The sequence below is a fragment of the Thunnus thynnus genome, chromosome 16 (genome assembly GCF_963924715.1).
Source record: "Thunnus thynnus chromosome 16, fThuThy2.1, whole genome shotgun sequence".
Classification (NCBI taxonomy): domain Eukaryota; kingdom Metazoa; phylum Chordata; class Actinopteri; order Scombriformes; family Scombridae; genus Thunnus; species Thunnus thynnus.
The window spans coordinates 20,776,822-20,804,821 of NC_089532.1; the positions used below are offsets into that span (position 1 = coordinate 20,776,822).

A 28,000-nucleotide genomic window follows, 5' to 3' on the forward strand; every position below is an offset into this window, starting at 1 on the left:
GCCTGAATCTGGATTCATGACAATAAAAAGGGGGAAATAACTGATGCACCTTCAACTTTTATTCAACATCACATCTCCTGTAGTAGACATTTGGTCTGAGAGAACAGTAGACTATGGGTTTCTAGTAGTATGTCTCAACAGAAAAGCACTATAAGTATGAAATGAACAAGAGACAGGAAGGTTAAAACATGGCTACAGGCCTGCATGCACAGAACGGTGGAGTATATAGACTTTGTTCTCCTCTAGGTGAGTGCTGTACAAACTGCCCAGCTGCCATTCAAACGGTAGGCCAGTCAATTCTGTGCAGGTAGCATTCTGTTCATAGAGCCGTCTGACACGGAGTGGCACGCACAGTCTGGTGTAAATCACACAGTAGTGTTGGGTAGCATCATGAATGACAAATCCATTCAAAAAGGCACAATCCCATCCTCAACAGTCACCCAGCAAAAGCTTAGGGAAACATACAGGCTGAAGTCATCAGAACCTAAAAACTACAAGTCCCACGGTTGCATCCAACAAAGTGCTCTGTGGATGGATGGTATAGCAGCAACTTGAGTTACGAGAACGTCAAATCGACTGAAGTGACAGCACGCAATGTGTACGAGTCTGTAAAGCACTCTTAGTTTCCACTGGTCCTGGGTCAGAAAACAGTCCTAAAGCATGTGTTTAAACAGACAAAGCATGTTTATTTCACACTAAAACAATATGCACCCCGACATCCAGAACATCCCTCTGTTCATTTTCTTTTTCTTCCCCCTGGCATGTAATTTTCTGCTTGTGTTCACTGTATATAATTAGAAACAAATTACAGACATTTATTTTGGGGATACAACATTTTCATGTTTTCATTTTAAAAATGTCCATTCTTCCAATTATAAGCAGCTGTACTGGTCTCACTGTATGTAGGCAATTTGTTCTGCTTAGAAACAGAAAGCATTGTAGGACACCACAAAAGCATTCATTGAAAACTTTGCAGCAGCATTTTAAAAGAAGAGGAGACAGAAATGGGCCAGCAACTGCCATTTTCAAGTATCATGTGTAACTGTATTCAATCCTTTGTCGAACAGCCAGGATTTCTTACTCTCTTCCATAGGAAGGTCAAAAACTAATTTCCCCCATATACAATTGAAACATTTTGGCAGGCAATTCAATAAAATTCACCAAGCTTAGATTATTAAAACGAGTGGGGTGGCATTACAACTTAAAAAAGGAAAAAGGAAATAAAATACAAACAAAATGTTCTATCAATAAATCAGCTAATGAGCCTTCTATTTAAGTACACTGGTATTTGTGAGAGATAAAATCATTTGTTATTGGTTATCAGACAATAACTGATGTGAGTCAGTATTCGCCATGTCCCGTGTGGTGGTGGTGGTTTGCTGACATGAGTACAGAGAAGAAGAGACAACTTTACAAAATGATCTTTTACCTACTGAGTGATGATTATGTCCCCTCAGTGTCTGTGACAGTGTCTACCACTGGCTGACTTGCAGCTTCCTCCATGGGCTCACTCTGTTCATTGTCTACGTCCTTAGGTGAGGCAAGCTGCTCCTGCTGCTGCTGCTCCGGTTCACTTTCAGGGAGCAGAGAGTCGGAGGAGGGGTCTGGAGTGGGCTCAGGAGAGGCCTCGGGTGTGGGCTCAGACACAGCGCTATTGTCCATCCCAGGTCCATTGACCCAATGAGGTTGGGGCGAGGAGGCTTTCTCTTGTGATTCCTCCTCATCCTCCTGTGGGCTCTCCTGCTCCTCCGGAGAGTGAGTAGTCTCTTCAGGTGGGCTGGCAGCTTGTGTGAAGGCCACAGGTGAGTCCTGGGATGAGGCCTCAACAAGTGGTGAGGCTTGGCTTGGGGTCTCAGTGTCTGGAGAAGCGATGGTCTTGGAGGGGGACTGGGCTGTGGGCAGGGACGGTGACTCTGTGTGTGGCGGGGTCTCGGGTTGCGGTGATGACTGGGCCTCAGTGGAAGCCTCAGGCAACGGGCTCTGACTCTTGCTGTCTGATGGGGATTGGGCTGAGGGTGGTGACTGCGTCTGAGGTGTCTCAGACGCAGCCGGGGTTTCTGGCTGGGGCTCGGGCACAGCTGCTTGGTTCTGTGATGGAGGTGGAGACTTAATCGGAACCTGAGGCAGCGGCTGATTCAGGCCCAAGAGAGGAGGTTTGGCCTGAGCTTGAGGCAGGAGTGGGGACTGGAATCGTGGCTGAATCTGGGGGTTCAATTTGAGTGGGGCAAGCAGTTTGCCTTGGTTCAGGGTCAGGTTGGGATTAAGAGTTGGAGTTGGAAGCAGAGGTGTTGGTAGAGGGAGAAGAGGTGTCCAACCCCCGCGTTCGCGCTCCCTCTCACGGTCTCTCTCCTTATCACGGTCTCTGTCGCGTTCATGCTCTCTGGTACGATCTCGGCCTCGCTCCCTGTCTCTCTCCCTCTCGCGTTCCCTCTCACGCTCTCTTTCACGGCTGTGGCGGTTTCCATTCATCTCTCTCCTAAAGTCGAAATCTCTTTCATCTCTGTCTCTTTGCCTGTCCCATGGGCGTCTTCGGTCATCTAGGTCTTGATGTAGTTCACTGTCAAAAGGCGCTGTGGCACCACCACTACGGTTCCAGGCCTGTGGCCCACCAACAGCTCCAGCGTTTCCAGAAGCCCCAGCTGCTCCTCCTGCTGTCCCAGGACGGTTGTCAAAGCGGTTAGGATAGTTCTGCCCTGGTGTGGGGCGATCCTCCTGGAAGCCTTTTGGACCTGCTGGAGCCTGTGGACCTCCTCTCATGCTGTCTCGCTCATCAAAGTCCCCTCTGGTCTGGCTCCAGCGGTTATCAGGAGTAAATCCTGCAAGAGCCTGGAGACGTCCCAGCAGGCTGGTTCTGGCAGGTTGAGTCCCTGGAGTTTGGAGCAAGGCAGGCCTGCCTCCTCCACCACCTCCAAGGGGCTCCCTCTGCTCTGGTGGCGGGGTCCTCAGCAGGCCTGTGCTCTGTTTTTCCATTGGTGGGAAACGATAGTCCTGGTCTTTGCCCTCATCAGCACCAGAAGAAGACTCATCTTCTGTCTTAGATACATTTTCATTGTTAAGGTTGGGGGCCCTGTTAAAGGGGTCTAATTGAGAGAAGGGGGCCCTGGCGCGGGCTTGAGCTTGGAGTGAGTTGTCAAGGAGGACAGCAGCCTGCTGGGCGGGGCCCTGCTGCATGAGGAGTGGGAAGCGTGCGGCAGCCCCAGGCTGGAGAAGGTTAGGACGCACATCCAACGGCAGCAGTCCAGGCATTCTCTGACCAGTCAAACCAGTCTGGTGCAGTGGGTGGGTGAGGGAGGCAGTGGGGTGCATGCCAAGGAGACCCATTCCGCTGCGAACTGCATTCTGCATGCCTGGGGATGAAACACAATATTATGAAAACGTTACAATTCTTCTTGCGCATCAAAACACTGATAAAGAAAATACTTGTTAGCATTGTCTCACCTTGCAGTGTAAGCTCTGCAGCGGCATCCATACCATCAGCAGACTGTGGCATTTTCTCACCGGTGGCTTGCTGAGTTTGCATTCCCACTGGGTTAAACACACCGGCTCCTGGGATGGTTGAGGGCATGAAGCTGCCAGGGATAGTAGTCGGAGGGATCATAGCGCTGAATGGTGATTCCTTGACAGCTTCCTGGCTGGTTGCCACTGAAGGCTGCACTAGAGCTACAGGAGGGTAAAAGCGTAACAACCCATTTAATCTAAGCTTAAAAACTTCCAGCTTATTTCTTTAAAGGAACACAACAATGTTATATCTATGTATAAGTCATAGGATTAGCACACCGTTAATACTTACAAGAAGGTGCTGAGGCCATGGCTGCTGTCTGTGCTGTCTGCATAAAACCTGCACAACAGGAAAGAAGTATGTGTAAGCTTTTGAATTTCTGTCGGTCTGATCGTCAATATGACTGAGTCTGCAGCATTTACCTGGAGGAGGCTGTGAAGTGTTGAAGCCAGCCCTTATGAAGGGTGGTGGCGGCCCGTAGCCTGGTGGGGGTAAGCTCATGGTGACAGGGAAAGTAGGAGGCACCAAACCCACTGCACTGGAAACAGCCTGGGCCACTGGCAGCTGGATGACAGGAGGTGGAGGACATAGGCATTAAACACTCTAAATTTCAATGACCACTGCAGGACCAAAGGCCAGGTTACAATTCATTTATTTTCTCAAAACCCAAATGTGTGTAAATTATTCTAATCTAGGCGTTGAGGATTTGTCAGCTAGAATTAACAAGTTTTATTTTGAGTTAGTAAAGGATTTCCTTTGATTCTCCTGTATATGACAATGTTACTGACATAAATGCATACTGACCACAGAATGGATGAAACTATCACACAAACAAATATTATAAACCATTAATTGAGACAGACCCTCTTCATTACCTGTACAGGCATCATGGTGACCTGCTGGTTATATGTCTCATTTTGAGTGTTAGATACCGCTGTAGTCTCAGCGCTTACTGGTTGGCTCGTAACCTCCTTAGCTGGCTCAGCATTCTTGGCTGCTTCCCACTCTGCAGAAAAAGATGAAAACAATGTTAAAAACTATCATCCAATTCTTTGTTTGGATTTGGCAGTTTTGTTATGCTTTTCCAATTCAATTTGCGTCTTCATCTCTCTATCAGGGAGGTGGATTCCCGATGGGATTTCTTGAAGGATTTTAGGCATTACCATAACAAAACAAGCAACCGAGAGAGTGGAGTAGAAAACAAACCCTATTAAATGATCAAATGCCAAGAAGTGTCTGTGTTTGCTTATCTGCATTATGCTTTCATCATGTGTACAAACTTGCTTGCGTGTCCTACTTATACAGCATTGCTACTGAGTCAGTAAACTTAAATGTTTCTGCCAAAGAAAGATTAATAAATAATGTGTTTCTTTTCACCATCGTTGACGGTCTCCTGGTCAATGATTCCTCCTTCAGCAAAGCCATCCAGGTCATCCAGTTTAACTTTCTCCCAAGGTATGTAGGTGACACCGAGGTCAACGTCCCAAAATTGCTTGTACTCCTGCTTTACTCCCTTGTTCAGGGCCCATGCAATCTGTATCAGATACACATATATGACTGTCAGGGGACAGAGTCTCTTTCAAAGACGTTTCTGTGAGTATAAAAGGATCCATGTGCCTGGAAACCTAAACTCTCCCTGGGGTTTCACCATTAGAGGTCAATGGACAATTAAATTAGAAGAAACTGCAGGGAGAATGACAATACAATCAATCAAATTACAGTATAAAGTCAATGTGTACCTTGATGATCTTGGAGCCAATTTTAAAGGAGCCAGTGCTTAGCTTCTGGCGGGCGCGGTACGCATCTTGTCTGTGGACCATACAGATGTAGGCACAGCCTCTGGGAGGGATCATCTGCAGAGGGGCACACACACACACACATACACACACAGAGATTACAAAGGACATAAGAAGGTGAAACAAGAAGACATGACTAAACAATGGAGAGTAATAATACATGCGTGACTGATAAAAATGTGTAAATGAGAAAAGCTGATTACGGTCACAATATAGCAATGACAAACAGGCTTGCATGACAATAAATTCAATATACTTTAAATAAATTAGAGGGTTGGTAGAGTGAAATGTCTTACATTTATAGATTCTATCTGGCCAAACTCTTCAAACAGGTTAGTGAGGTCTTGCTGAGTAGCCTTTTTGTCCACTTGTCCCACCCACAGTGTTGTGCTGCACACTAGGAATGGATAGAAAGAAAAACAATTATTGTCATAGTTGATCAGAAGTAGTGGCAGAAACAACAATTAAAATATTCAACTAAAACAATGACTTCCACTTACCACTTAGAGTCTTGGATCGTATAGGAGGCAGTCCTTTCTTCTGCCGCTCCTTCTCTCGCTCTCGGGCGCGTCTTTCACTTGAGTATGATCGTGATGACTTCCTCTTGCGATCTCTGGAGCGTGAACGTGACCGCTTACGGTGCTTACGTTTCCGAGAGCCGGAGCGGGACCTGGACCTTCTCCTCTTGGGTGACCTATAGAGAGAGAAGAACAAAACTTATAGAAATTTCTTTTCGGACTGATTTTTTTTGTTTACCGTCTTTTTCAGCACCAACACCTATTTTCAGTTCATTATTAGATCAAAAATTTGTCCAATTTAAAAATGCACTACCGTGAGCTACAAGCCTGTTTATTTAAAGGACTAGAGCAACTTAATATTACAGACTTGTATAGACAAATAATCACTGGCACATTTAGTATATCCTACCACAAAATGAGATTTCAGAAATAAGCGAGACCGACCTGGAGCGTGATCGAGAGCGTGTTCTGGAGCGTGTGCTAACAGTCTTCTTCTCCTCTGCCTCAAAGATCTCCTCCTCCATTCCATCCGGACCCTCGTCCAGATCCATGTCCTAAAAAACAGTATCATTTCAACACCGTTATACACAGAAATAACCAGCTAATGGTAGAAAACGGCTGTCATTACTACCACATCTGAACCATCAGTCCTGTGTGGTCCTTGTGCTGAGAAAATAACCCCTTTGATAAAAGCACATACATACCAAAGTATAAATCATATTGGTAATGTCCCACTGGCCAGGCATACCTGCTGTTGGTTGTCTATGGAGTCGTCCAGCTTGTTCTCAGGCTCAGGAAGCTGTGGCTGGCTGCTGCCCTGAGCAGTCGCAACTGAGTTCTCTTGCCCAAAGATCGAATCCTGCCCTTCTATGCTCATAGCCTTGAAAAAATACGAGAGCAGTGTTCTTGTTAGAGCTGCAACTAATGATTAATTTAATTATCAATTAATCTGCTAAACATTTTCTCTACAGTCGTTGGTCTGTAAAATTTCAGGAACCTGTGAATGATGCTCACACTCTTCTAAAGCCCAAGAAGACATTATCAAATTTCTTGTTTTGTTTGACCAACAGGCCAAGACACAAATATATTCAGCTTATTATCACATAAGACTAAGAAAACCAGCAAATCCTCATAGTTGAGAGGCTAGACCTAGGGAATGTTTGGCATTTTGGTTTGAAAAATGACCAACTAGGATCAAACTGTTTAAGTTGCCAATTAATTTCCTGTTGATTAATTAGATAACTCATTTCAATTCTAGTACCTATAATTTGTCCTTTATTAAAAAAGGCATCTAAGTGGGCAAAGTATATCAACTTATTGCCCTGTAAGGAACACAATTTCCTTTCCTTGGCTGAGGCGTTTTTGTGGTGCTTACAGGTCTTAAGATCTGTGAGGGACAGAGTATGATGTCTGTGATGAGGAGTTATTACTTGGTCATTGACTGTCAGGGTGTATGTGTGCATGCGCAGTTTTGATTGCCCTCAAACTGTACAGGCCTGATAGACCCAGACCACCAACATTACCTGTCATACTGATTAAATGCTTTTTTCAGACTTTGTTTTTTATGCACACATTAACACAAAGTTCAGAAATCTAAGCTCATTTGTATGGAGGAGCATCACAAACCTCTGATCTGAAATGAATTTGTCACCTTCAGTGTTATCACCGGGGAAATGGTAAGTCCTTCTAAAGTACTATAGCCTACTATCTGACTGCAGATATGAGATTCATTTGTTTGCACATATGAACATTATTTCTTTGTCAAGCCTGTCTTTGTCAAGTCTTACAGCCATTTACTATCCAAAATGGGTAAAACAGAGAAATCTTTTAAACCAAGGCAAGCTCACCATCAGTCCTGAAAAACTACGGTAAACAGTTCCCTGTGTGTGTGTGTGTGTGTGTGTGTACCTACTTTTTGCTGGTGCTGCTGGTGCTCCAGCAGCTGCTTTTGAAACTGCTCCAGGTTCTGCTGTTGTAGCTGCTCAGCCAGTTGGTGGAACAAGGAGCTGTTGATGGGCTCTGACACCATGGGCCTGAAGCGGTCAAAAAGCTTGATTAGATACAAGCACTCAGGTGGGATGAACTGTTAGTTTTGGTGTTGGAGAAGTAACAGTCTGATGATAAAACCTACTGAACTCACAGTTGAGATGATGAAGAGTCCTTTTTAGATTCTTCACCACGTTCAGAATCATTCCCAAAGTCAAACGGACCCAAAAGTTTCTGCAACAAAGACAAAATTATCACATTTAGAGACATCAGATGAAGCAAGAAATGAGAAAGTAGTGGCTGCTGGCTCCAGCAATACCTTATTAAAAGAGGAGACCCTCTGCTCCAGGGGGTTGAGGCTGTTGGCAGTAGCAGCTGCAGTAAGTTGAGCTGTCAGAGCTTGCAATTGCACCACCAGGCCGGCGTCCAAGGCCTGCAGCAGCGACGGCTGTGGCTTCTGCTGCTGCATCTGCAGACTCTGTACCAGCTGCTGAAGCTGGTACCAGTAACAGGTGATAAAACAAGATTTGACACATTTTTACCACTATTATACCATTATTATTTACCCATAAAATCTTGAGTTTAATTGTTTAATAACTGAAAAGTTTGTGGACATGTTTGCTAACCTGTTGTCCCTGGGGACTCTGTAGGATCTGTGCAACAGCAGCCACGGTGTCTGTGTTGGTAATCTGGGATGCCCAGTCAGGCAGACCCTGGACTATGTTGGCTGGGGTGGCCGGGGTGGCTGGTGTGCCTGAACACACAGAGACAGAATGTTGTAAAATAAAGCATAAACCAACCACAGTATCTAGTGGTGTCAAACAAGTTGTCTGACCACATTATCACAGCATATGGGTGTGTGTTGTCCACTCTACTTGTTTGTTCTCTGACTGACCAGGTGTAGTGTTATTGACTGGGGCAGCGCTGCTGGGCATGACGGGGGTGACGCTGGGAGGAGGAATCCCTGCAGCCATGTCCAACAGAGGCTGGATGATGTCACTCTTGAAGACAGCATTCTTTTGCCACAGATTCAGGACTCGCACTATCTTACTCTGGAAACGCAAGTACACATGACAAAAAGAAACAGTGACATAACAGTAAAATGTGAACCAAGACACAGTGCTCAAAACACCATTTGGGAGGGGTGAAGCCTACAAAAACAAACAGCAAATAATAAAACTGCCAGTATCTCAAGGCCAAAAACTGAAGATTTACTTAAGCATAAAGGCGTGACTGATTTATGGACACACATTAAGTGAGCACTCAAAATGCACAAAACTGCACTTACTCAGTTGCAACAATGCAATGAATGAGTACATTACCAATGCCCCATTTATTTATCAAAGAACTTATGTAAAGCAGAGGGATAAGAGCAAAGGGTCCAATATCAACTCTCATAAAACCATGAAAAGCCACAAAAATGAAATGTCACAGAGAGGAACACAGATTATTAAAAATGATCAGACCTTATCATCTGAAGGGCAGCGGTAGAGGTGCTGGAACGTTGTGATGATATTCTTGCTGAAGCGTGGGGCAAAAACGTCCTTCTCTGTGCCAAACTGGTGTCGTGACTGTCTGACAATTGAGTCGATGACGTACAGACCTGGGACCTTGTATTCTGGTTTGCACTGTCAATACAGAAACACATGGCTGGTGTTAGTACATTTTTAAAAAATGGAAAAAAACAGAGTTCTTGAATTTACCGTCTGGGACCTATTTACAGTTCTACACTAACAATTTGCAATTGCTAGCAATTTGTGGTGTTCTACATTTCCTTTGAGACTGGTTAAGATTTAAGAAGGGAAATAACATTTTGAACTGAAATCACCTCTGCATCAAACTTTATGAGTACAAATGCCTTTCAAATTTGGTATATTCAGTAATGCTTAACTCCCAATATTTTGCTGCACTTAGGTTGGGTGTGACTGAGAATTTCATCTATGATACAACTGACCTTTTGTATGAACTTCTCCACACTCTGGACAACGTGCTTGTAAAACTGAAAAAGAAGCAAAGGAAATAAAACAGTTTGTGATGAGTGACTTGAGCAGCAGTATCTCAGAGCAGCATTCAAGAAAACAGCACAGATAAAATTAAACCAGCAGGGGCTCTGACTAAATACGATGAGAGAAAAGGGGCAGAAAATGCACGACAGGCTTGTGTGCTGAATGTTCAGTTTTTTAAACACTTTTCTTCTCACTGCGGCTCCTCCTGTACGTTACCTACCCATCCAAACACCAGGAACACCCATTACTGACCTTAAGAACAGATAGATCAACTGCAATTTTGGCATTTTCACCAATTTTGGAGGGTGTGACAGAAAGAAATGCAAAGAATCACTGGCACATATAGTGTGTTGAATGTAAATTAAACACTAACATGGGTAACCATGATAGCGGTGGCCTTGGCAGAGTGTTTTATGCAGGAGCATTCAGAAAAAATGTTTGAGAACAGTAGGAGGGCATACCTCAAACTTTAAAAACGTAGTCTGCTAAGTGAGGTTTACTGCAACAATACCTCTTCTCTGACCATTGTTACTCATTAATAAACAAACTGTCTTTATGTTAACAGGGCATGTAAGTAGTCATCCTTCAAAATGTCTCACCTTATTGAAACATCACATTAATAAAATGGGAGTTAAGTGCACTACATAGTGAATAGGGAGTGATTACAGATACAGCCTTACACAATTGATCACTTTAATTGTATTGTACAGTCTATAGCCTTGTTAGATTTTGTCCCTGTTCTTTTTGGTCAGTTAGGGCCGTTAAATATAAAAGGTAGCCTGCAGGCAAGAGGTGAGTAGATGGCCATTAACAGGCAGCTGGTACTTGTGGAACTCTCCAGATCAACTGATGCTAATGGCATTAACTTATGATAGAAGATGATAGAAAGTAGGTATTGGCTCAAATTGGTATTGGTTTGAAGTATTAATGGTTTATTAAAGTTTGGCTCAACCATCCATAATAGATCAACCAAAATAGTATTCAAAGACAGACTGGTTACCTCGCATATTGATGGCCTACTTGGAAAAAAGCAGCACAGATTGTGCAAATTTCAGATCAGTTACCATGAAAATAGCCTCACTTTACTAGCCTGTGACTTCATTGTACTCATTATTGAGCGTTTCCCTTCATTTTGGCTGAATCATAGTTTCCATGCAGCCCGGATGTTGGGAAACTGCATTATTCTATAACTTTGTGCAGACTGTTGTGCATGTTCAAGTTTAGGCCTATATCAAGCAAGGATAATATTAATGTATGTAGTTCATATGATTTTGGAGTGGTTTATTGAGGTGTGAATACTACACTGAGACTATGTCCACACTTACACATTTTCATTTTAAAACGAAAATGATCTCTGTCCACACTAACATGCCTGAAACAGGAAGCAGATTGTTTACTCTGTGGCTGGTTGCTTTGTTGCAGATAATACTACAGAGGAAGAACAGCGATGGTGAAATATAAGACCATGGTGAGTTAACCACTGGTAGTCAAGGCTGTTCTTTGTTTTCTTCCAGATGAGGGTCATGTCATAGGGGTGTGACAAATCAGGGAATGACACGTTGTGACTGATAAGACCCAATCAGGAAGCCAACACGGGTGTCTGCATCATAGTTTTCAAAAGTCTCCGTTTCTGCCCGTCCAGACTAAAACGCAATAGCAGAGCTTTCAAATTAAAACAGGTTCAGCACCGTTTTCAAAAGTCTTCGTTTTAGGAGTTCAAAAATGCCAGAGTAGTGTGGACACTAGGTTTAAAACGTAGCTAAAGTTATGCCTTTTAAAGTGAAAATGTAGAAGTGTGGATGTAGCCTGAGTGTTATGTCTTGTTTTCTATTGACACCTCACATAGAGCTTAAAAAGAGGCATGAAGCACGCCCGATATAAAGCAGAAAAACAATAAATGTGATGACAGTACTAAAAAACAAGGCTTGACAAATTTTGGCCACCACAGCCAAAGTCTATAAAACATCTGTCAAGGTCAGAAAATGTATATTCCTATTATAGTACTATTCACAAGTAAATAAAACAATCCCCAACCTGTACTATTCAGTAGCCACAGATTAATGATCTAATGGCTGTCTTCTTATGCTCTACAGAAAAATCACTTTGTTTCAGCTAATGTTTTCATGTGTAGAGATGATTAGGGTGAAACATCTCTCCTGAGTTCTTGGCACTCACTCTGTATGACTGTCACTCAAATTAAGACAGCCTAAGACTGTCTGAGGTCTGCAGTCTGCACTGCAGGTCACAAAGCATGCACAGGGTGATATACAGAAGTACTGAAATTCCAGCCTCAACAATGGAGGAGGAAAGTCTTTGCTGCAGGGGGAAACAACTTAAAGGATTACACATGTACCCTTTTCATTTTACAGTAAAAATTAACATGGTCATGCAGCCTTCTTTTTTCAAATCCATATCTAGAAGGACTTTGACCAAGAGGGCTGAAAAACTATGCATTTTATAAGTAAGTAAATCCATTTGTCTTAAGCCACACTTAATTTATGTTGACTGCAGTGGTAGCTCAACATTTTCGTATGAAAAGCTCAAGTTCTACAATCAGCCAGTAGATGGAGTCAAAGTACAGAGGAGTGACTGGTGAGAGTTAATGGTTCTTTATCACAGGGACCAATAGGTTGAATATGGTCATTCCAATTGAATAAAGTGACAGATGAAAAGTCTTGTTAAGTAACTGCAGGCAAGCTCATATATATTATGTGATCTTAGGATAACATGAGGTAGTGAGGATGTTACTGTGATAGTGCAAATTAAATGCAACTGTCAAACTGTTGCATTTCTACCAACTGTGTATAGTAAATACACAAGTTAAGTCAATAAAATGGTGTTTTCTAGGCATTCTTTAAAGATTTTGTCAAAAATAGACATACTTTCATGGAAACTCATCAGTGAGCTGCCAGGAACCAATTTTTTCAATCAACACCTTGCACAAATCTCTGTAGTTGCAGCAATTAAAAATAAGCTGTCAACTATACATACTAAAAGAAAACAGATGGGCTCAAACTAGAGCAATAACAAATGTTCAGGAAAACATGACACTTGCAGAATACAACAACACCAACACCAGACTGTGGCAATGACAAAAAAGCAGCTTAAAAACAATCAAAGTATCTCATTTGTTATGATTTTAAACTCAGCCGTGACTGCTGTGTGTGTCCAGTGAAGCATGCAGTAAGCAAAGTAACTGTGTGTCAAGAGGACACTTTCAGGAATGAAAGTGAGAGTAGCACCAGTCAATTTGCTAGTAAACAGTGGCTTTACTACAGAATTAAATGTATTCAATACATGAAAAGATCTTAGACTGAAACCAATAACTCAAGAGAGGACAGATGCCTTCTCTAAAGAACTCAAATCAACATGAGCTACATGAGCCTTAAATAAGTAGAAAATAAAAACATCTTAATCAGCAGCCCCAGGCCCACCTAGCCTATTATGATAATAATAGGCAACACTGACCAATATTTACCTGCAAAACATGATAGTGTGACAATAAAATGTTGACCAAATCTCGCACTCTTTACGATTAAAGGTTCCATATGACTTTTTTTCCTCCTAGGGCTTCCCCCTAATAGTCGACCCACTATTAGTCGATGAGAAGAGTCTTAGTCCACCAGGAAAAAAACCCCTCAAAACTCCCTTCTAGAGCTGCACCTCGCCAAAATTAGGTCAAAACCTAGTATGGCTGGACCGTGTATGAAATGCTAGAGGGCTTTTAAGTTGAAACAACGGATACAATAAGTGGCGACACCTGGCCAAGGCGACCAACGAGTGATGAAGAAGACCTTCATCGCTCAGTCAGTGACCCAGTCCGCTGTGATCGGTTGCTCTGGAAAGATTTGTCAGCTTTGGCACTGTCCTGCTGGGAAACCACCTTAAATAAGAGATATGAGGATTTAACAGAACTAAGTGACCCACGGGACTGAAAAAGGTAACTCAGTCTCCTTGCTGGTTGTCCTGACACATTTATTGTCATTATAGGCAGCTCGCTTTGTGTGCACGCTTGTAAAATTTCTATTTTAAAGGCTCATTATTATGGTTTTGTATTTCTCTGTGATGTAGCTCAGTGTTAAAAATGTTAGTGTTGGAACTCAAACCATTTTCTGATGCCCTAAAAAATATTTAAATAATTAAATTAATATCACAAACATGTGACAACTATTCGACTAATGGCTTGAACTAACAACTATTCGTCGTCAAAAATCTTTGGTTGAGGGCAGCCCTATTTTTTTCCCCAAGTGACAGCCCTTTTATATGGAATACAAACTAAAACTGGTATCATAATTTTATAATTTGAAAACTTATCCAGGGCTGCATGGGCTGAGCTACTTTTTCTCACACTGATAGGTTGATGCTGATTTTATTTTGAATCAAGGCCAAGCCAGGTCAACAGTTAATTAAACTGAGACTGAGCTGTTAGGAGCATGACTGCAGTCAGTCTGTTGCTGTGTCTCACATACAGATACAGCCGATAGGGTGAGTGTAAGACAGTATCTAATTGACAGCTGAGCTGTGGCAGTCACGTGTAGATGAGAGAGCCAGAAAGGCAACAAGGAAACTTGTTGAAAGAAGAGTTGATATTGCGTTAAGATTGTACTGACTTTGTATGGTAGAATACACACACACACTTATTATCTATAATGAATATTGATGATAGATAATGTTATTATAAATGTGGTTACATGGTAAGTAAAGGAATGGAAATCAAAAAATTGAGATGCCTTGAGAATTATTTTGAATAGAATCATCGCACCCTGAATCAAAATTGAATCCAATCAAGAGATTCCCAGCTCTCATACATACAGAGCACAGACATGTGGTTGTAAGGTATGAGAAAACACATGCTCTTACTCTAATTGCTGCAGTGTGGACCCGTATCTAGGCAACCATTCTAGCATACTGCAGAGCCTGATCAAGTGTGCAAAGAATAAAAACTACTTTGCAACATTACTCTGCCCCATTTTAAAGTATATTCATCCTTTCTAACAACTTAACATCTACAGGTGGCAGGCTGAGTGGAACATACAGAGATAATATGAGATCAGAGAAAATGTAAATAAGATAAACTGCTGCCTGGGATAACTGTGACACCAGTTCTAAGCTTGATGATATACAAGCTCACATATAAACAACACAACAAATGCAATGTGGAGTCTATATCCATCTGAATCCTTGACTGCATTTTTAAGTAAAACATGTTCTGAGCCACAAGCACTTTAGCCTGAACAACATGATCCCTGAATACTTGAAAACTTGTTTACACTGTTGGCATCATAGCCTGAACAACATGATCCCTGAATACTTGAAAACTTGTTTACACTGTTGGCATCAAATCCTAATATTTGTATCTGTAAGTTGTAGTATGCTACTATTCTGAGTATACAAAAAAATAAAACTACAAGTTTTGACACACTCCGAACTAAGTACTTGTTTATGAATGTGTATGCTTTTCAGCAGATTAAGCCGATAGTGGTCACACTTTGACATTTATCTAACTATACATGTCCGGTTACAATTTTCTTCTTAAACTGGAAACCTAAAATGTACATTTCAATTACTATGAATTTACTATGATGTGGTTACCCTGCAAAATCTTTTTTTCTGCTGTGAGCCTCTTTTGATTTTGATGGTGTTCATGAGTAGTAAAAGTCTAAGTTAACATTATAAAATATCAAATCTACATTGCATGAAGTGCCAAAATTAAATATGGCCTCCAAGCAGCTGATGTTTTGTTTCTTTTTTTAGCAGGAGGAGCTGTATGACAAGCAGGACAGGCAGTACAGAAGTGAAAGAGGTAAGTCATTCTCTGACAACCTGGTGAATAAGGTCAATGTGTGTGAGTTTATACACAATGCATGAATTATAACATCAGCATAAAAAGTAATACAGATATTCTGATATTCTTTTTGCAGTGTAGGAGGTTAAAAGACTGCGGGGAAAACTCTGTTATATGTAAATCAAGAAAAGGAGAGCAACATGGTAATAAAAGCAGGCAGGCAGAAGAAAAGACAAAAAGAACACTGTGAAGTTCAGAAGGAGGTATGTTGGGAGGCTGTACATTTTTCTGCAACAAAATTGTGAATTTCATGTGAGAATACAAATGACAGCTTTTTTCCTCAGATTACGTACTATAAATTTGTTTGCTTTGACATTTATGTGAAAGGACCTTAACGGCCCTGAACACAAATAAACAATATCCTGACAAACAGGCTCTCTGCTCAGGTTGAGTTTGGGCACAGCCATGCTGGAAACTGCAGTCACCAAACTCCTATTATTCCTATTATTATTTGTATTACTTCTATTATGTCAGTCAAGCACAGTTGGTACATGCCCACAGAGTCCTGTGTGGTGTACTATAGGTGTGTAAGGGCTTTGAGGGCCACACACTTTATAAAAACTATTTTAGACTGCAAGGATTAGGCCAAGAAAAAATTACAATTATCGCGTCATGATTGTATGTCTAAGCCAACCAGTCGAGTTGCAGTTTACATCCATGTCTGTCCAGACTCATAATATTTGTAGTGAAGACTTTGAAGGAATTGAATAAAAAGGTATTAAGCGTATTTTCCTTATACATGCTTGGCCAATAAAGCTGATTCTGATAGAACACAAAGTTGTAGCCATGACAGTAGACAAAGCTGCTGCAAAGAAGCTACAAATCCTAAAACATGGATGCTTCACACACATCTTCTACCCAGCAGCACAGAAGATCTATACAATCACCACAGTTTCAAGGTGGGCACCCAAGATTAGTGTCACCAATTCAATATTTGATCAAATGTGAAATATGGTCACAATCTCCCTTTCTGTTCCTGAGTTATGGCGATGAATAAGACCAGAAAAGTGTCATTGCAGAACATTACGAAAGTTGACATTTTGAATATAAAATGTCATCACTTCATTTTATCCTATTAGACATTTGTGTGGAACTTTGTCCAAATTAACATATGAATTCTTGAGTTATGGCCAAAAATGTGTTTTGTTGAGGTCACAGTGACCTTGACCTTTGACCACCAAATTCTAATCAGCTCATTTTTGAGTCCAAGTGGACTTTTGTGCCAAATGTGAAGAAATTCCCTCAAGGCGTTGGGGACTGTGGGACTGACAGATGGACAGACAACCCCAAAACATAATGCATCCGGCCATAGCTGTTGGCAATGTAGAGGCATAAAAATAGTTCTGCTGGACCAACAGCAAATACAAACAGTTTCAAAACTTTGATGTCTATTTTCAAAATTTCAAACAAATGTTAAGTATAATTTTTTCAAACTGTTGCCTTTTTTTGTTAGGGGCCCTGCACAGCCCCACAAGTGTTTTGAGTTATTGTGGCTGATTACATCTGCTCAGGCTGAAGGTGGGTGGAACTATGCTGAGAATTATGTGACATCCCCAGACATTATGCACTAATAAGAATGATAAAGTTGTAATATTTCTCGCCTGAAAGGTGTGGTCAGACTGGATTTCCCCTGCCAAAATGTATTTGTGTGATGAAAAGCAGGCAGTACAGGAAGCAGCATGGGTAGGGTTGTAAGCATTAAGCGCAATAGCTAGAATGGCTAGCAGTCTAACAACAACAGTCCACAAAGTTGTTAATTATACAGCTTCTTATCAAACACTTTCCTTTCATTAAACTCCATCATTGTCCTTCCCTCACTGCAGCTAAGCCGCATCTCTCCTTTTCTGCTACCTGCATTAATTTGCTGAGCAACACAAACAAGGATATAAACAATCAATATTTCTTGAATGAGAGGTCAATCCCATCCCCTTTCTTAAACTGGCTGGACACTGGAGAGCCTCCTGATTCTGTGTCAAAGCTCAATCAGATTGAAATCTGTACAAAGTGGTGGGTCGATTCATGACCCGAAGCAAATATGTCTCGTTTAGCCAACAGGAGATTAAAACAGTCAATCAGTCAGAAATCAAGCAGTCCATACATGCTCCCACAGTCAAAGGTCTAGTCAGCCAAAAGTGAAAACACCTGTGTGGGTGTACCATACAGGTGGTATTATGGACTAATGGAACCATTTTTTTAATTAGCTTATTTTTGGTTTAAAAAATGTGAACTCATTATTTATCTTGAATATTTTAAATGGGTGAAAAAAGTACAAAAACTGTTCGACTGCTTTTGATTTTTGTTGTTTTACTTATTTACATTGACAGACATAGACTCAGCTGCTTAATTGCATTTTCCATGTATTTTTCTCCTTCACTTTCAATTAAGCTGTCCTCACAGCAAGAGGATCTCATTTACTCCAAGATCAAATAACCTAGTACCAAGTAGTATCGAAACTTCTCCAGTTAAATGATAACGGCATTAATCCTTTTTGTACCTAGATCTAGAGAAAATGACTATTTGTATGGTTTTGCTTGCAGTATTCTTCCATTTAATGCGATGTGTCATTGACCCACTACCGCAGCAGCTACAAACCATACAGTCTGTTGTGATGAAGTCAAGCGCAGTGTATTTGACGGAGTCAGCAGTTCAGCATGCCAAGCCGTCTGATAAAATAAATGCATAAAATGTTTAAGGATTATATCAGGAAAAACTGAAAATATGAGTAGCATGATAAAGCACCTCATCAAGCATGGAGAAAACTTCAGAGTGCACACCTGCACCATGTTGTCTTCTCCTCAAGAGGACATACTGCAGCTGTGTGTAATGGTTACTAGGCTAACATTATTCATCTTTTGTGTGTTGAAACTTAGCTAGGATTTTATCGAAATGATAATCGCTTTGGGCAGGTTTGTGTGGTAGTGAAGTAGGAAAAAAAAAAGTTTTGAATGAAGTACTCTATTGGTATCAGTATCACTTTAAGGGTACTGGTATCGTAATTTTTTTTAACAATATCCACCCCGACAAACAATTAGTTTTACCCTGTCAATCATCATTCATAGCTCTAACAAACATTGTCAACAGGATTCCAGTGACTTAAGTTTCAACATCAAACATATAATATAAAGGAACAGATGCCCCTCATCCCTGCTGCCAGCTGATGTTGTAATATTGCTGTTGTTACCGTCATGGCTGACAGACTGCCCTTTATAAGTGAGACATTAAATTAAGTATATATGGACATTAGAACTTAAACTGGAAGTCCATTTTTACTTGTTATTGCTTCTAATGTATTTAAAACCAACATTTAGGACTAACTCAATCTCACCAGGTGCAGACTATTTACATGTAAGTCTAAGTAATGGTTGCGGTTCTGAATTGTGACTCATAGTACTAAGGTTGCTATTTAGGATAGTTTTCCATATTCCATAAGCTACTTTTGAAAGTCCGTTTAATTTTTGCCATTGTTTTTATACTAGCTGATGGTTCTTTGTTTACATGTCATAACTCCATTACCAAATCTACTGCATCTCAGGAAAAAGGGAGGCTTCTTCCTAAAATCTAATAAGATAGATTTAAAATGGGAGGAATTAAAAATACCAGCCTGTCCCTTATAAAATAATAATAATAAAATAAATAATAAATGAATATTAAAATAATTATTATTCAATAATTAAATCTTTATTTCTCTCTTCAGTTGAGCTCAATAAAGGCTCTGGACATTATTTGAGAATTTATGGTAATAATTATATCAAGTAACTTGGAGATTAAATTTATTGTAAATTAGACTATACATTGTGTTGCATTTATCAAGTATCAAGAAGGAGGAGTGCTGATCTTGGAAATCACTGACCAAGTCCCTTTGACCATCTATGGGAGTTATGAAAAAGGACATAATCCTAGATTAGCGCTCATACTCTGACACTTGATGAATGATAGTCAATGTGCAACATTTGTCTTAGGGCCCAAACGCACTGAAAGTAATTGACGTGCCTCATTAGACGCGGGTCAATTGATGCTCCTATGGCGCACTGTAGGCATCAGATTTGAAATGCCAACACCCCAGAACCAACACGGATTTGTCTTGTTGTTCTTTGTATTAACTGCTACATTGGTCGGATGTAATGAATTAATGAAAAGGAGAAATGCAGAGGAGGAAAATGAAACTAAGAGCTTCTGTTTCCACAGTAAATCATCTGTTGAGTGTTTGATGGTTATTTATTTGTGCTTTATAATGTAACTGCTGTGAAACAATCAGAAAATACCATTTTATTTCTCTCATTCACAGGCTTGTTCTTGCTACTGATCACTCTCCTCGCTCAACCACTGCTACGCTCTCTGTCTCTCTCACTCACACTCACTCACTGGTGCTTTCAGCTCGCTCGCGCTCTCTCTCTTTTTAGCTGCAAAAAACCCCAGCTTTGGTCTCTGGGTCCTCATTTGATGCTCCAAAACTGAAACAAGGTTGGAGTAGGGGAATCAAGGCAGTTTGACCATTTAAAACAATAGGTGTACTTCAAAAAGCGCACATCAGACGCTTTGAGTGCGTTTGGGCCATCAAGCCAAAGATTAAAAGTGACAAACTAAATATGTTATGAATTCCACCAAGTTGATCTTTAAAGAATTGTGGCAAATCTACAAACTACTCAGAGAAAGTTTGGTAAAAATTCAAATTAATTTATAACAGGGCACAAAATTAGCACCAGCCAAATGCTGGTAACATGTGCAAATGGCTGGTAGATTTGCTTCTCTCGCCAGCCAAAAAAAACAAACAATGGTAATCTATTGAGTGGCAAGTAAAAAATTTCACTCGTCATTTGGCTGTGGTGGATAAAAATGTTAATTTTGCACCCTGATTTGTAACACTATTTAACAATTTCTCAACCATCTGTCACAAGTCATTTTTGGACCTAAAGGTGCACAAACCACAAATACTGCACAGACTGGAGTTGCCACAGCAGCACACAAGATTTCAAGAGTTACTGTTACTATTATTATACTAGCCCTCCGCTTTCTGTTGGGAGGGAAAAGGAAAGACACAGCACTGACAAAGGACCAGACACACAACACGCAAAAGGAAAAGAGTCATCAATCTCCAGCTGAAAAGCTGCTAATAGGCACCTTCATCAATCGCTAGTAGGCCAACACTGCAAACTATAGACCAGCTACCTACTGTGGCACTAGGACCACAACCATTTGTTGCTCAACTGCATATGTGGTCACGTATTTCAATGGACACAAAATATGGTTTGAGGTTAAATGTATACTAAAAGTTTTTCAGCCAAGAACTAAAAACGAATGACACTGTAACATTTCTGAGTCTGCCAGATTGGTCAAGATGAGAAAAAGTCTGTGGTGAAGTCAAACTGTCTCACAGCTTAAGTAGAGAGTGCAGAGACAATAGAGTACAGTCCACTGCCGGGAAAATGATCATCCCTGGGTTAGATTTGACCTTCCAGATTTGTCATAGGGCTGTCACTTTTTATTTGAAATTTAAACTACGGTTCCAATGTAGGAATCAACAAAAAAATCTGTCAGTAATGAAACCTCCTGATTCAAAATTCACCGTGTAAATGCAACAGGGAACTCTGCACTCCAGGAGTAAAGCAGTAAAATGCAACCTGGACTTGCCATTAGCTGCGGTATTATTGCATATTAACCATTTTCAATACAGTGATATCAATATTTTTTTGCTTATTTCTTATGTTTTAATATATTTAAAAATGTAACATTAAGCATAATTCATGTTAATGTCACCTCAGTTTAACAATGTGAAATTATATTAAAATGGTACAATAAATGAATAAAGAAGCAAAATTTTGCAGCACCCGTGGCCTGTCCTCAAGGCACCCTAGGGTGCCGCAGCACCACTTTGGGAAGCACTGAAAACTAGAATACCGTTTTCTGTTCACTTAAGCAAAAAGGAGGAAATGACTGAGCTGTGCTGAACATCTAATCATGAGCACAAACCATCTGAGATCTAATGTGTGGAAATATTTTAGATTTGACAGCACAAGGGGAAAACAAAACAAAAAAACAACCCCCCCCACCCTCCCCCAAACCTGCATGAAAGGTAAGGCTGTTTGTTGCCTTAAATGTTTACAAAGGTAATGTAACAACGACAACAAATCTTAAGACATCTGTTCACTTGTTTCTAACTGATAGGACTGTTTAGGATTAGGCTACGTGGGTTGCATTCAAATGAATTCTGAATCTTTGAAAAAGTGACAGCCCTAATTTATTATTAAAATCAACACTTGAAATTGCATCTTAAATACCATATCCGGAGCAGCAGATAAGACTAAAATCTTTCAAGTCCTCCACATTTCAACACTACATGTGCCAACATGAAACAACACAACCACACTGTGTGTGCACAAGGCATAAATCACTGCTGCTCTGTCAAGACAAACATTCAGGGTTCAAGCACTGTGAAAAAGACAACCCTCAGGCATGAATTAGATCATCATGTTAATGAATACTGTCATATTAATAAAGATACTGATAGTAGTTTACTCCTGAATGACTACTAACTCAAATACTCTGCATAAAGTGTGCAGAATAAAATTACATTCAGCTTAGAACACGCCACCCTCAGCAAGTGTATGTATTCAATGCCCTTTGTGTTGAGGATAAATGACTGAAAAGGTGTGTTCAGTATTTGGATATCCATAAACTCAAAGACAAAGGTCAATCACAACCCTTTACTAACTGATGAGTGCTGCTATGTGCACTATGCAGCAGCACAAAAATTACTCTGACTTAACTTTCAAGAAATGTCAAAAGGGAAGTGTATCAACTAGTCCAAACCACCAATACAATAGTCAGACAACTCAAGAAGAAAATTAACAAGATTGTACCAAATTCAAACACAATCAAAAGCTCAAAAACCAAGATTGACCACTGCATGACAACCAGAGGAGGAGTACAGCCCACAGTGACAAAAGCAAAAGAGCTGCTTCTCTGGGTGTGTGGGAGCAAATTAAGATTAAATGATTTTAGTCTTCTTCCATCTTCCTTGTGAAACAACCCATACTCCTACCTAAGCTGGTAAGGGATTCTCTTATCTCTTTGTAACTCTCTCCACCCCATCCTCCTGCTTCACTTTCAGTGCTTTGGGGGAGCTGGGAGAGCTGCTGAGGGAAGGGGAAACGGGTGTTATTCACAAGCAACATAAGGAGCAATACCAGCATTACCAAAAGCTTTAGAAACAAGAGTATAAACAGGTCAAGAAAAATACATTATTGGAAGGTTTATTTTTAAGGGCTGGTGTCCTGGACGGTGTCAGGCCAATAACTTCAATTAATTCACCTGGAGTAGTGATAATAATAATAATAATGATACTTGTGCTAATGATAAGTAGTTTTGTTTAGAATAATATTAAACTCTTGGCATTTATCCTTCAAGCATCTCAGAAAAAAACGCTGAGCAGTTTTGCATTTCAGGTGAACATAGATGATCATGAGGACTTGGTCAGTGATTGTTGATCAGCCTTTTTCTCTGAGAGTCTTTAATAGGCCCAGGGTGCAGGACGTCAGCCATCAGTGCAATATAGTGTATAAATAAGAGACAAATTAGAAAAGGGTCTTTTGGCAAAATAGCGACTAATGCTGATGTTAAGGAAAAACATGACCGTAATCTCTTAAAAAACATAAAACCAAAAAGCAAAAAACAAAACATAACAAAAAACCCCCCCCAAAAGATATTTTTATTGCAGCTGAGTTCAATGTTAGAGGCCATAAACAAAACAAATCTCTTGAAGAGGGCTTGTATTGAATACAATGCACCTCGGGTATGTCACTGCTACGAATACCTGAGAACAGCCTGTGGCCAACAGTGCTGTGCATTGAACGGTTTCTATGTAGGGACGGGTTCTGATAGCTGGTTCCATTTTGGATCAGGTTCCTGATCATAAACTACCTGGATTCACTGAGTTTATCAAACCTTTTATCTTTCATCACTCTTTTTCATTAGCAAAGGAGTAATAGAAAACACAGATAGCTTCTCATTCCTAGCTGACCATCACTGTCTCTGGTTAAAATGACAGATGTCAGCAGCTGCAAATTGGATCAGCTGTAGCTAATTAATGTTGACACGATAAGTTTGGGAGTTCTCTGGTTAATGTGCTCTCTGCAGCTGGTGTCTGCACTTCGCCAACAATTGTTTGTGAGTGAAAAGACACATCACTCTGTAACTTCACTGTATGACTGCAAATAGACTGTATGTTTTTGTGGTTTCACAGCCTGGTGACCTTTCTCTAGAGCAGAGGTTTTCAAAGTGGGAGTCCTTTTCCAAGCTTTGTCTGAGGGGAGCCCCACAGTTTCAGTCTTTGAAAAACCCCTGCTGTAGAGAAATGATCTAGCCGATCACATAATGTCAATATAAGAATCTGCCAGTTAAACTTTAATTTATATAATGCCACCATTTTAATCTGATCATCTTAATAGTTCTGAATCAGGATCTTCAGTATTTGAAGTAGCTCCTGAGGCACAGTAGGCTACAGCCGTCTAATTGAATGTGTCGGATACATTTAATTAACATTTCATATATTATGCTGCTCGCGTCATTTTCATGTTGTAGGCACACATTGTGAACATTAATTAGGCTGCCACTAAAAACCATAGTGTTTCTTCCCTCTCAACCAAAAAATGTGATTAGACCTTGATTAGATTCAATAAGAGATTAGATAAGTGGATTCTATACTGATTTGAATTTAATAAAATGCTGTTGCACCATCTCTATTTCTATGTCCCTAAAAATGATCAGGTTACAGCCCAAACACCATAGTGGGTTTAGTTAGTGAGTATGTAAGTTTACATCTATATTGCTGTGTTATAATAGGAGAGAATTTTAGACAAGAAATGAAGGGTGAAAGAAGAGAAATATTCTGGTGTATCTAACATGTAATTCAAGGACAGCTATTCTTAAGAGGTTCAAGCAATGCTGATGTTATTTTTTTTGTTCAATCAGACTGTAGTGTTAGAACAGGAATCGCTTTCTAAGTTGGGTAGCATTTATAGCTGGGTAGTAATATGAACATTTAACATTTGCAAGATTTCAAATGGCAGACCGCAAATTGGGTTCCGCAAATATAATTAAAAATTTAAGAGATGTGTATAGTGTCACTTCACAAAACCTAATCAACAAAATTAGGACATAAATTTGCAACTACATTTTGTAGATCTTCAAATACAACATTTAACTGGTAACTAGAGTTTTCTGTTTGTTGCCACTGTATAAGGTGCATCCGCTGCCAATGATGACTGTCAGGTAAGGTTGACTACACAGGATGTGTATCAGCCCTCCAGAGGACTTGATAAATACAGTTGTCTACACGGGCCGTGATTACGATCCAAAACATCTTTTCAGACTTTAAGTCTATTTATAGCTTGCTTGTTTAATCTGTACAAAAAGTGGAGCGTAAAAATGACAGGTTGGGGTTCTATGGGGGATTATGTGCCAGACTATTTCTTGGCTGGGTGCAGTGACTTCCTGGAGTCTTGTTAAGTGTAAATATTTTCCAAAATGTCCACTCTAGCACACTTTGTTTATTCAAATATCAGAGAGGAGAATTTTTATACCAGTTAATGCAAAAAGTTGAAATTCAAATGATCCTTTTTAAAATAATTTTCTTATTGTTTGTAGTTTTTTTCCCCCAGACAATGATTAGTTGGTGGCTGCTCACTAATAGCTTTGGTAGGGGCAACAATGTAAAGTAACTGCGTTCACATTGATGAACATCCTACATACTTTACATATTGAATAGTACACTCTATTACTATCCTTCAGTATGTAACATGCAGCAGTGACTGTCACTGTCTGGTTTGGCTTTCCAGTTTTAATCTTTGATTTAAAATATTTAATTATAGTTAATATGGAGTCCCACAGGATCCCAATCCCGCTGCAGCCCTCTACCTCATATCTCCAACACTTCTTAACAAAAGTAAGCAACATTAGTTGTATGAAAAATCACTTGTATAGTTCCTGTAAGATGGGCTCTGATTGCAGCTGCTCACATTACAGCACAGCACGGTTGTCCCATATGGAAATTTGGAATTAAGCTCATGTGCTTCATACTATCATGATTGACTCTAAGCATCAGAATTCCTTTCACTAACCCGAGACTGCTTTCTCACAGCCGAACTTATTTATAATTCTACCAAATACCTGCCGGTATGACATGAGTTTCAACCTCAAGGCTTTGGAGAAACATAAAGAGGTACCTGAATGACAACAGTTGTCTTTATTCTATTTTTAGATGATACACTTTTCCCAGGTATTTGTGAAAAAAATAGTCACAAGAAATTTAATATCTTGTACAAGTCCATCACAGTCTTTTACAAGACCGTTGGTGTTCTCGGCTAGAAGCCTGCTGAGGCAGGTCATCTGCACTGCCAATAACTAACACAGACTACCTTCATATCCCTATGCACGGTTCAACATGAATACCTGGCTTTACTTGCCCAATTAGTCCAGGTAGTCAGAGTTATACTTGCTCCTAGATATTTTCAATCGACAACCAGAACTGAGTTATTTCACCATTATTAATTTTTTAAATATATTTTATTCCTACACATTGTACAGAAGTATTCACAGAGGGTGAATAGCATGTCAAAAACAAACTACTAGATCATACAGGTTGTGTGGACAAGCTTATCTGAGCTCATGTTGGTTAGTAATGGATCCACTCACAGAAATCAAGAGGAGATGAGCAGCTTGTAATAATACAATGAGGGCATACAGGCACTCACATTGTGATTTTAGTATTGTTGTACAATTTATATCAGCCCACAGAGTTACATTTGCATGTTTATCTTTGAGAATGTACCCCTGTTTCCATGTTTGCTTGATTTCACCAACAGCAGATTGGCCATTATCTGTTAAAATGGTATTTGTGTGTTTAAAAAGCTCTTTCAAAAACCTATTTTGCATCAATGAAGTCGGATGCTGTATTACAATTTGTGGCTGACACAAATATATCTTTGTTTGAAGTAAAAAGTCAATTTCTGTTCTACATTTCGCTCCCTGTCCTCTCATATATCACTCCAAATAATGGATGGAAGCATAAACTCAACGTGTTTTGAGTTCTTTATTCTCTATTACCTGCCTCATCTTTCAACTCTACATACTTACTTTTATAGCCTTGATTCCAGACTTTGTGATCTGGGTCATCTTGGCCTTGGAGATGGGCGGCTTGTACTCATTCAACGAGTACAGCTGGAAAATGAAATGAGACAGGAGAAAACATCTTTTGTCATATAATATAGTAACTCAAACATAAAACAAGACTAGTAATAATAATGATAACAATAACACAACAACCATATGCCCATTGAATAATCAAATGCATTCTCCCTTCTAGCCTTTAAAACCTTTTATTTTGGTAAATGTTCGTGGTCAACAAAGCCACGAAGTACATAATGAGCTGATGTAGTGGGCTTGCCTCTGAGTTCGGTTATTTGTTTTGATACATCATTAAAACCATATAACCACTAACAATTGAATCAGGTTTAGTCAGGTGTAAAATCTTAATCGTATTAGCTGTTACCTTGGAGTGCATAATGAGGTCAGCATTTACACTGACCATGACAAAGGACAGACAGACTTTACTGTCAATGCAGACTTATGATGGCTACGCTACTAGCTGAGAGCCCTTTGATAGCCAGCATTAACTGTCTGCTAGATTATCACAAGTCATTTTTTTTGCTCTGTGCAATTAAACACCAGGCAGCTAAATAATTCAGCCATAGTTAGCTACATTGCATTAATTATCTGGCAAAGCGCCAGAGGGAAGCGATACATTTCACCCACGTCGATATTAAACTAACGTTAGCTCGCCAAGTTATCACGCAACTGAGGCGGGTTTGCTAAGTTGTAGGTTAGCTAGTTACCGTTAGCACCAGTCTGTGGAAAATATTTGCTCAGACTGGCAGCCTAACCCACGCTCCGTGTATTAAGAGTCACTCTCTTCACAGCAACAACCCGGGTGGTTAACATAAAACCGGCTGAATTAGCCACTGTGTAAATTAACGTTATGGCTGTATTGTTGTGCACTGATAGCGGCCTTATGTGAGGCAGCCCTCCGCTCATTTTCTGCTAGTCAATGCTAACGTTAGCTACTGCAAACGTGAATAAGAACATTTCTACAACCGACACGTTCAACATTTTACAACGGTTTCAAACCAACCTCGTTGTTAAAGGCTTTGACGGCCTCCATAGTATTGTAATTTCGGCTCGCAGGTGGCTGTAAATATTTACAGATATCTCCTCAATAACCGGTTTGAGACATGCATGCTCGACGTTTGGTGAGATGGAGGAGACTGCCAATATGGCGCATAACCACAGTGGAAATC

The 28,000-nt window shown here is 40.4% G+C and overlaps 2 protein-coding genes across 4 annotated transcripts in view; both read right to left on the reverse strand.

The window, feature by feature from the left end:
• tiam2a (TIAM Rac1 associated GEF 2a) overlaps nucleotides 1-1,459 on the reverse strand; it is a 92,097-nt gene extending 90,638 nt beyond the window's left edge. Inside the window, exon 1 of the mRNA XM_067615003.1 lies at nucleotides 1,430-1,459. The gene's annotated coding sequence lies outside the window, so the exon portion shown is untranslated. The remainder of the gene's footprint in view (nucleotides 1-1,429) is intronic.
• Nucleotides 38-27,998, reverse strand: scaf8 (SR-related CTD-associated factor 8). Of its 3 annotated transcripts, none has more exons than XM_067615007.1 (20): nucleotides 27,835-27,998; nucleotides 26,781-26,864; nucleotides 9,754-9,798; nucleotides 9,266-9,427; nucleotides 8,695-8,851; nucleotides 8,426-8,553; nucleotides 8,119-8,295; nucleotides 7,954-8,033; nucleotides 7,726-7,846; nucleotides 6,562-6,693; nucleotides 6,258-6,367; nucleotides 5,796-5,989; nucleotides 5,592-5,692; nucleotides 5,239-5,352; nucleotides 4,877-5,033; nucleotides 4,375-4,505; nucleotides 3,922-4,063; nucleotides 3,791-3,838; nucleotides 3,439-3,660; nucleotides 38-3,347 (listed from the first exon to the last, which is right to left on the reverse strand). In XM_067615007.1, the coding sequence occupies exons 1-20, from the start codon at nucleotides 27,862-27,864 to the stop codon at nucleotides 1,444-1,446; spliced, it is 4,239 nt and encodes a 1,412-aa protein (XP_067471108.1). In that variant the 5' UTR covers nucleotides 27,865-27,998; the 3' UTR covers nucleotides 38-1,443. The 3 variants fall into 3 exon arrangements, with proteins under 3 accessions (XP_067471108.1, XP_067471110.1, XP_067471109.1); XM_067615009.1 differs by lacking the exon at nucleotides 27,835-27,998 and adding an exon at nucleotides 22,690-22,780; XM_067615008.1 differs by lacking the exon at nucleotides 27,835-27,998 and adding an exon at nucleotides 22,690-22,783.
• Between the last annotated feature and the right edge of the window lie 2 nt (nucleotides 27,999-28,000).

Coding starts and splice junctions, on each gene's coding strand:
- scaf8 (XM_067615007.1), bottom strand. CDS start 27,864: ATGGAGGCCGTCAAAGCCTTTAACAACGAG. Junction 8,852..9,265: donor GCTGCCCTTCAGATGATAAG/GTCTGATCATTT, acceptor TTGCGTTTCCAG/AGTAAGATAGTGCGAGTCCT. Junction 6,694..7,725: donor ACCAGCAGCACCAGCAAAAA/GTAGGTACACAC, acceptor TATTTTTTCAAG/GCTATGAGCATAGAAGGGCA.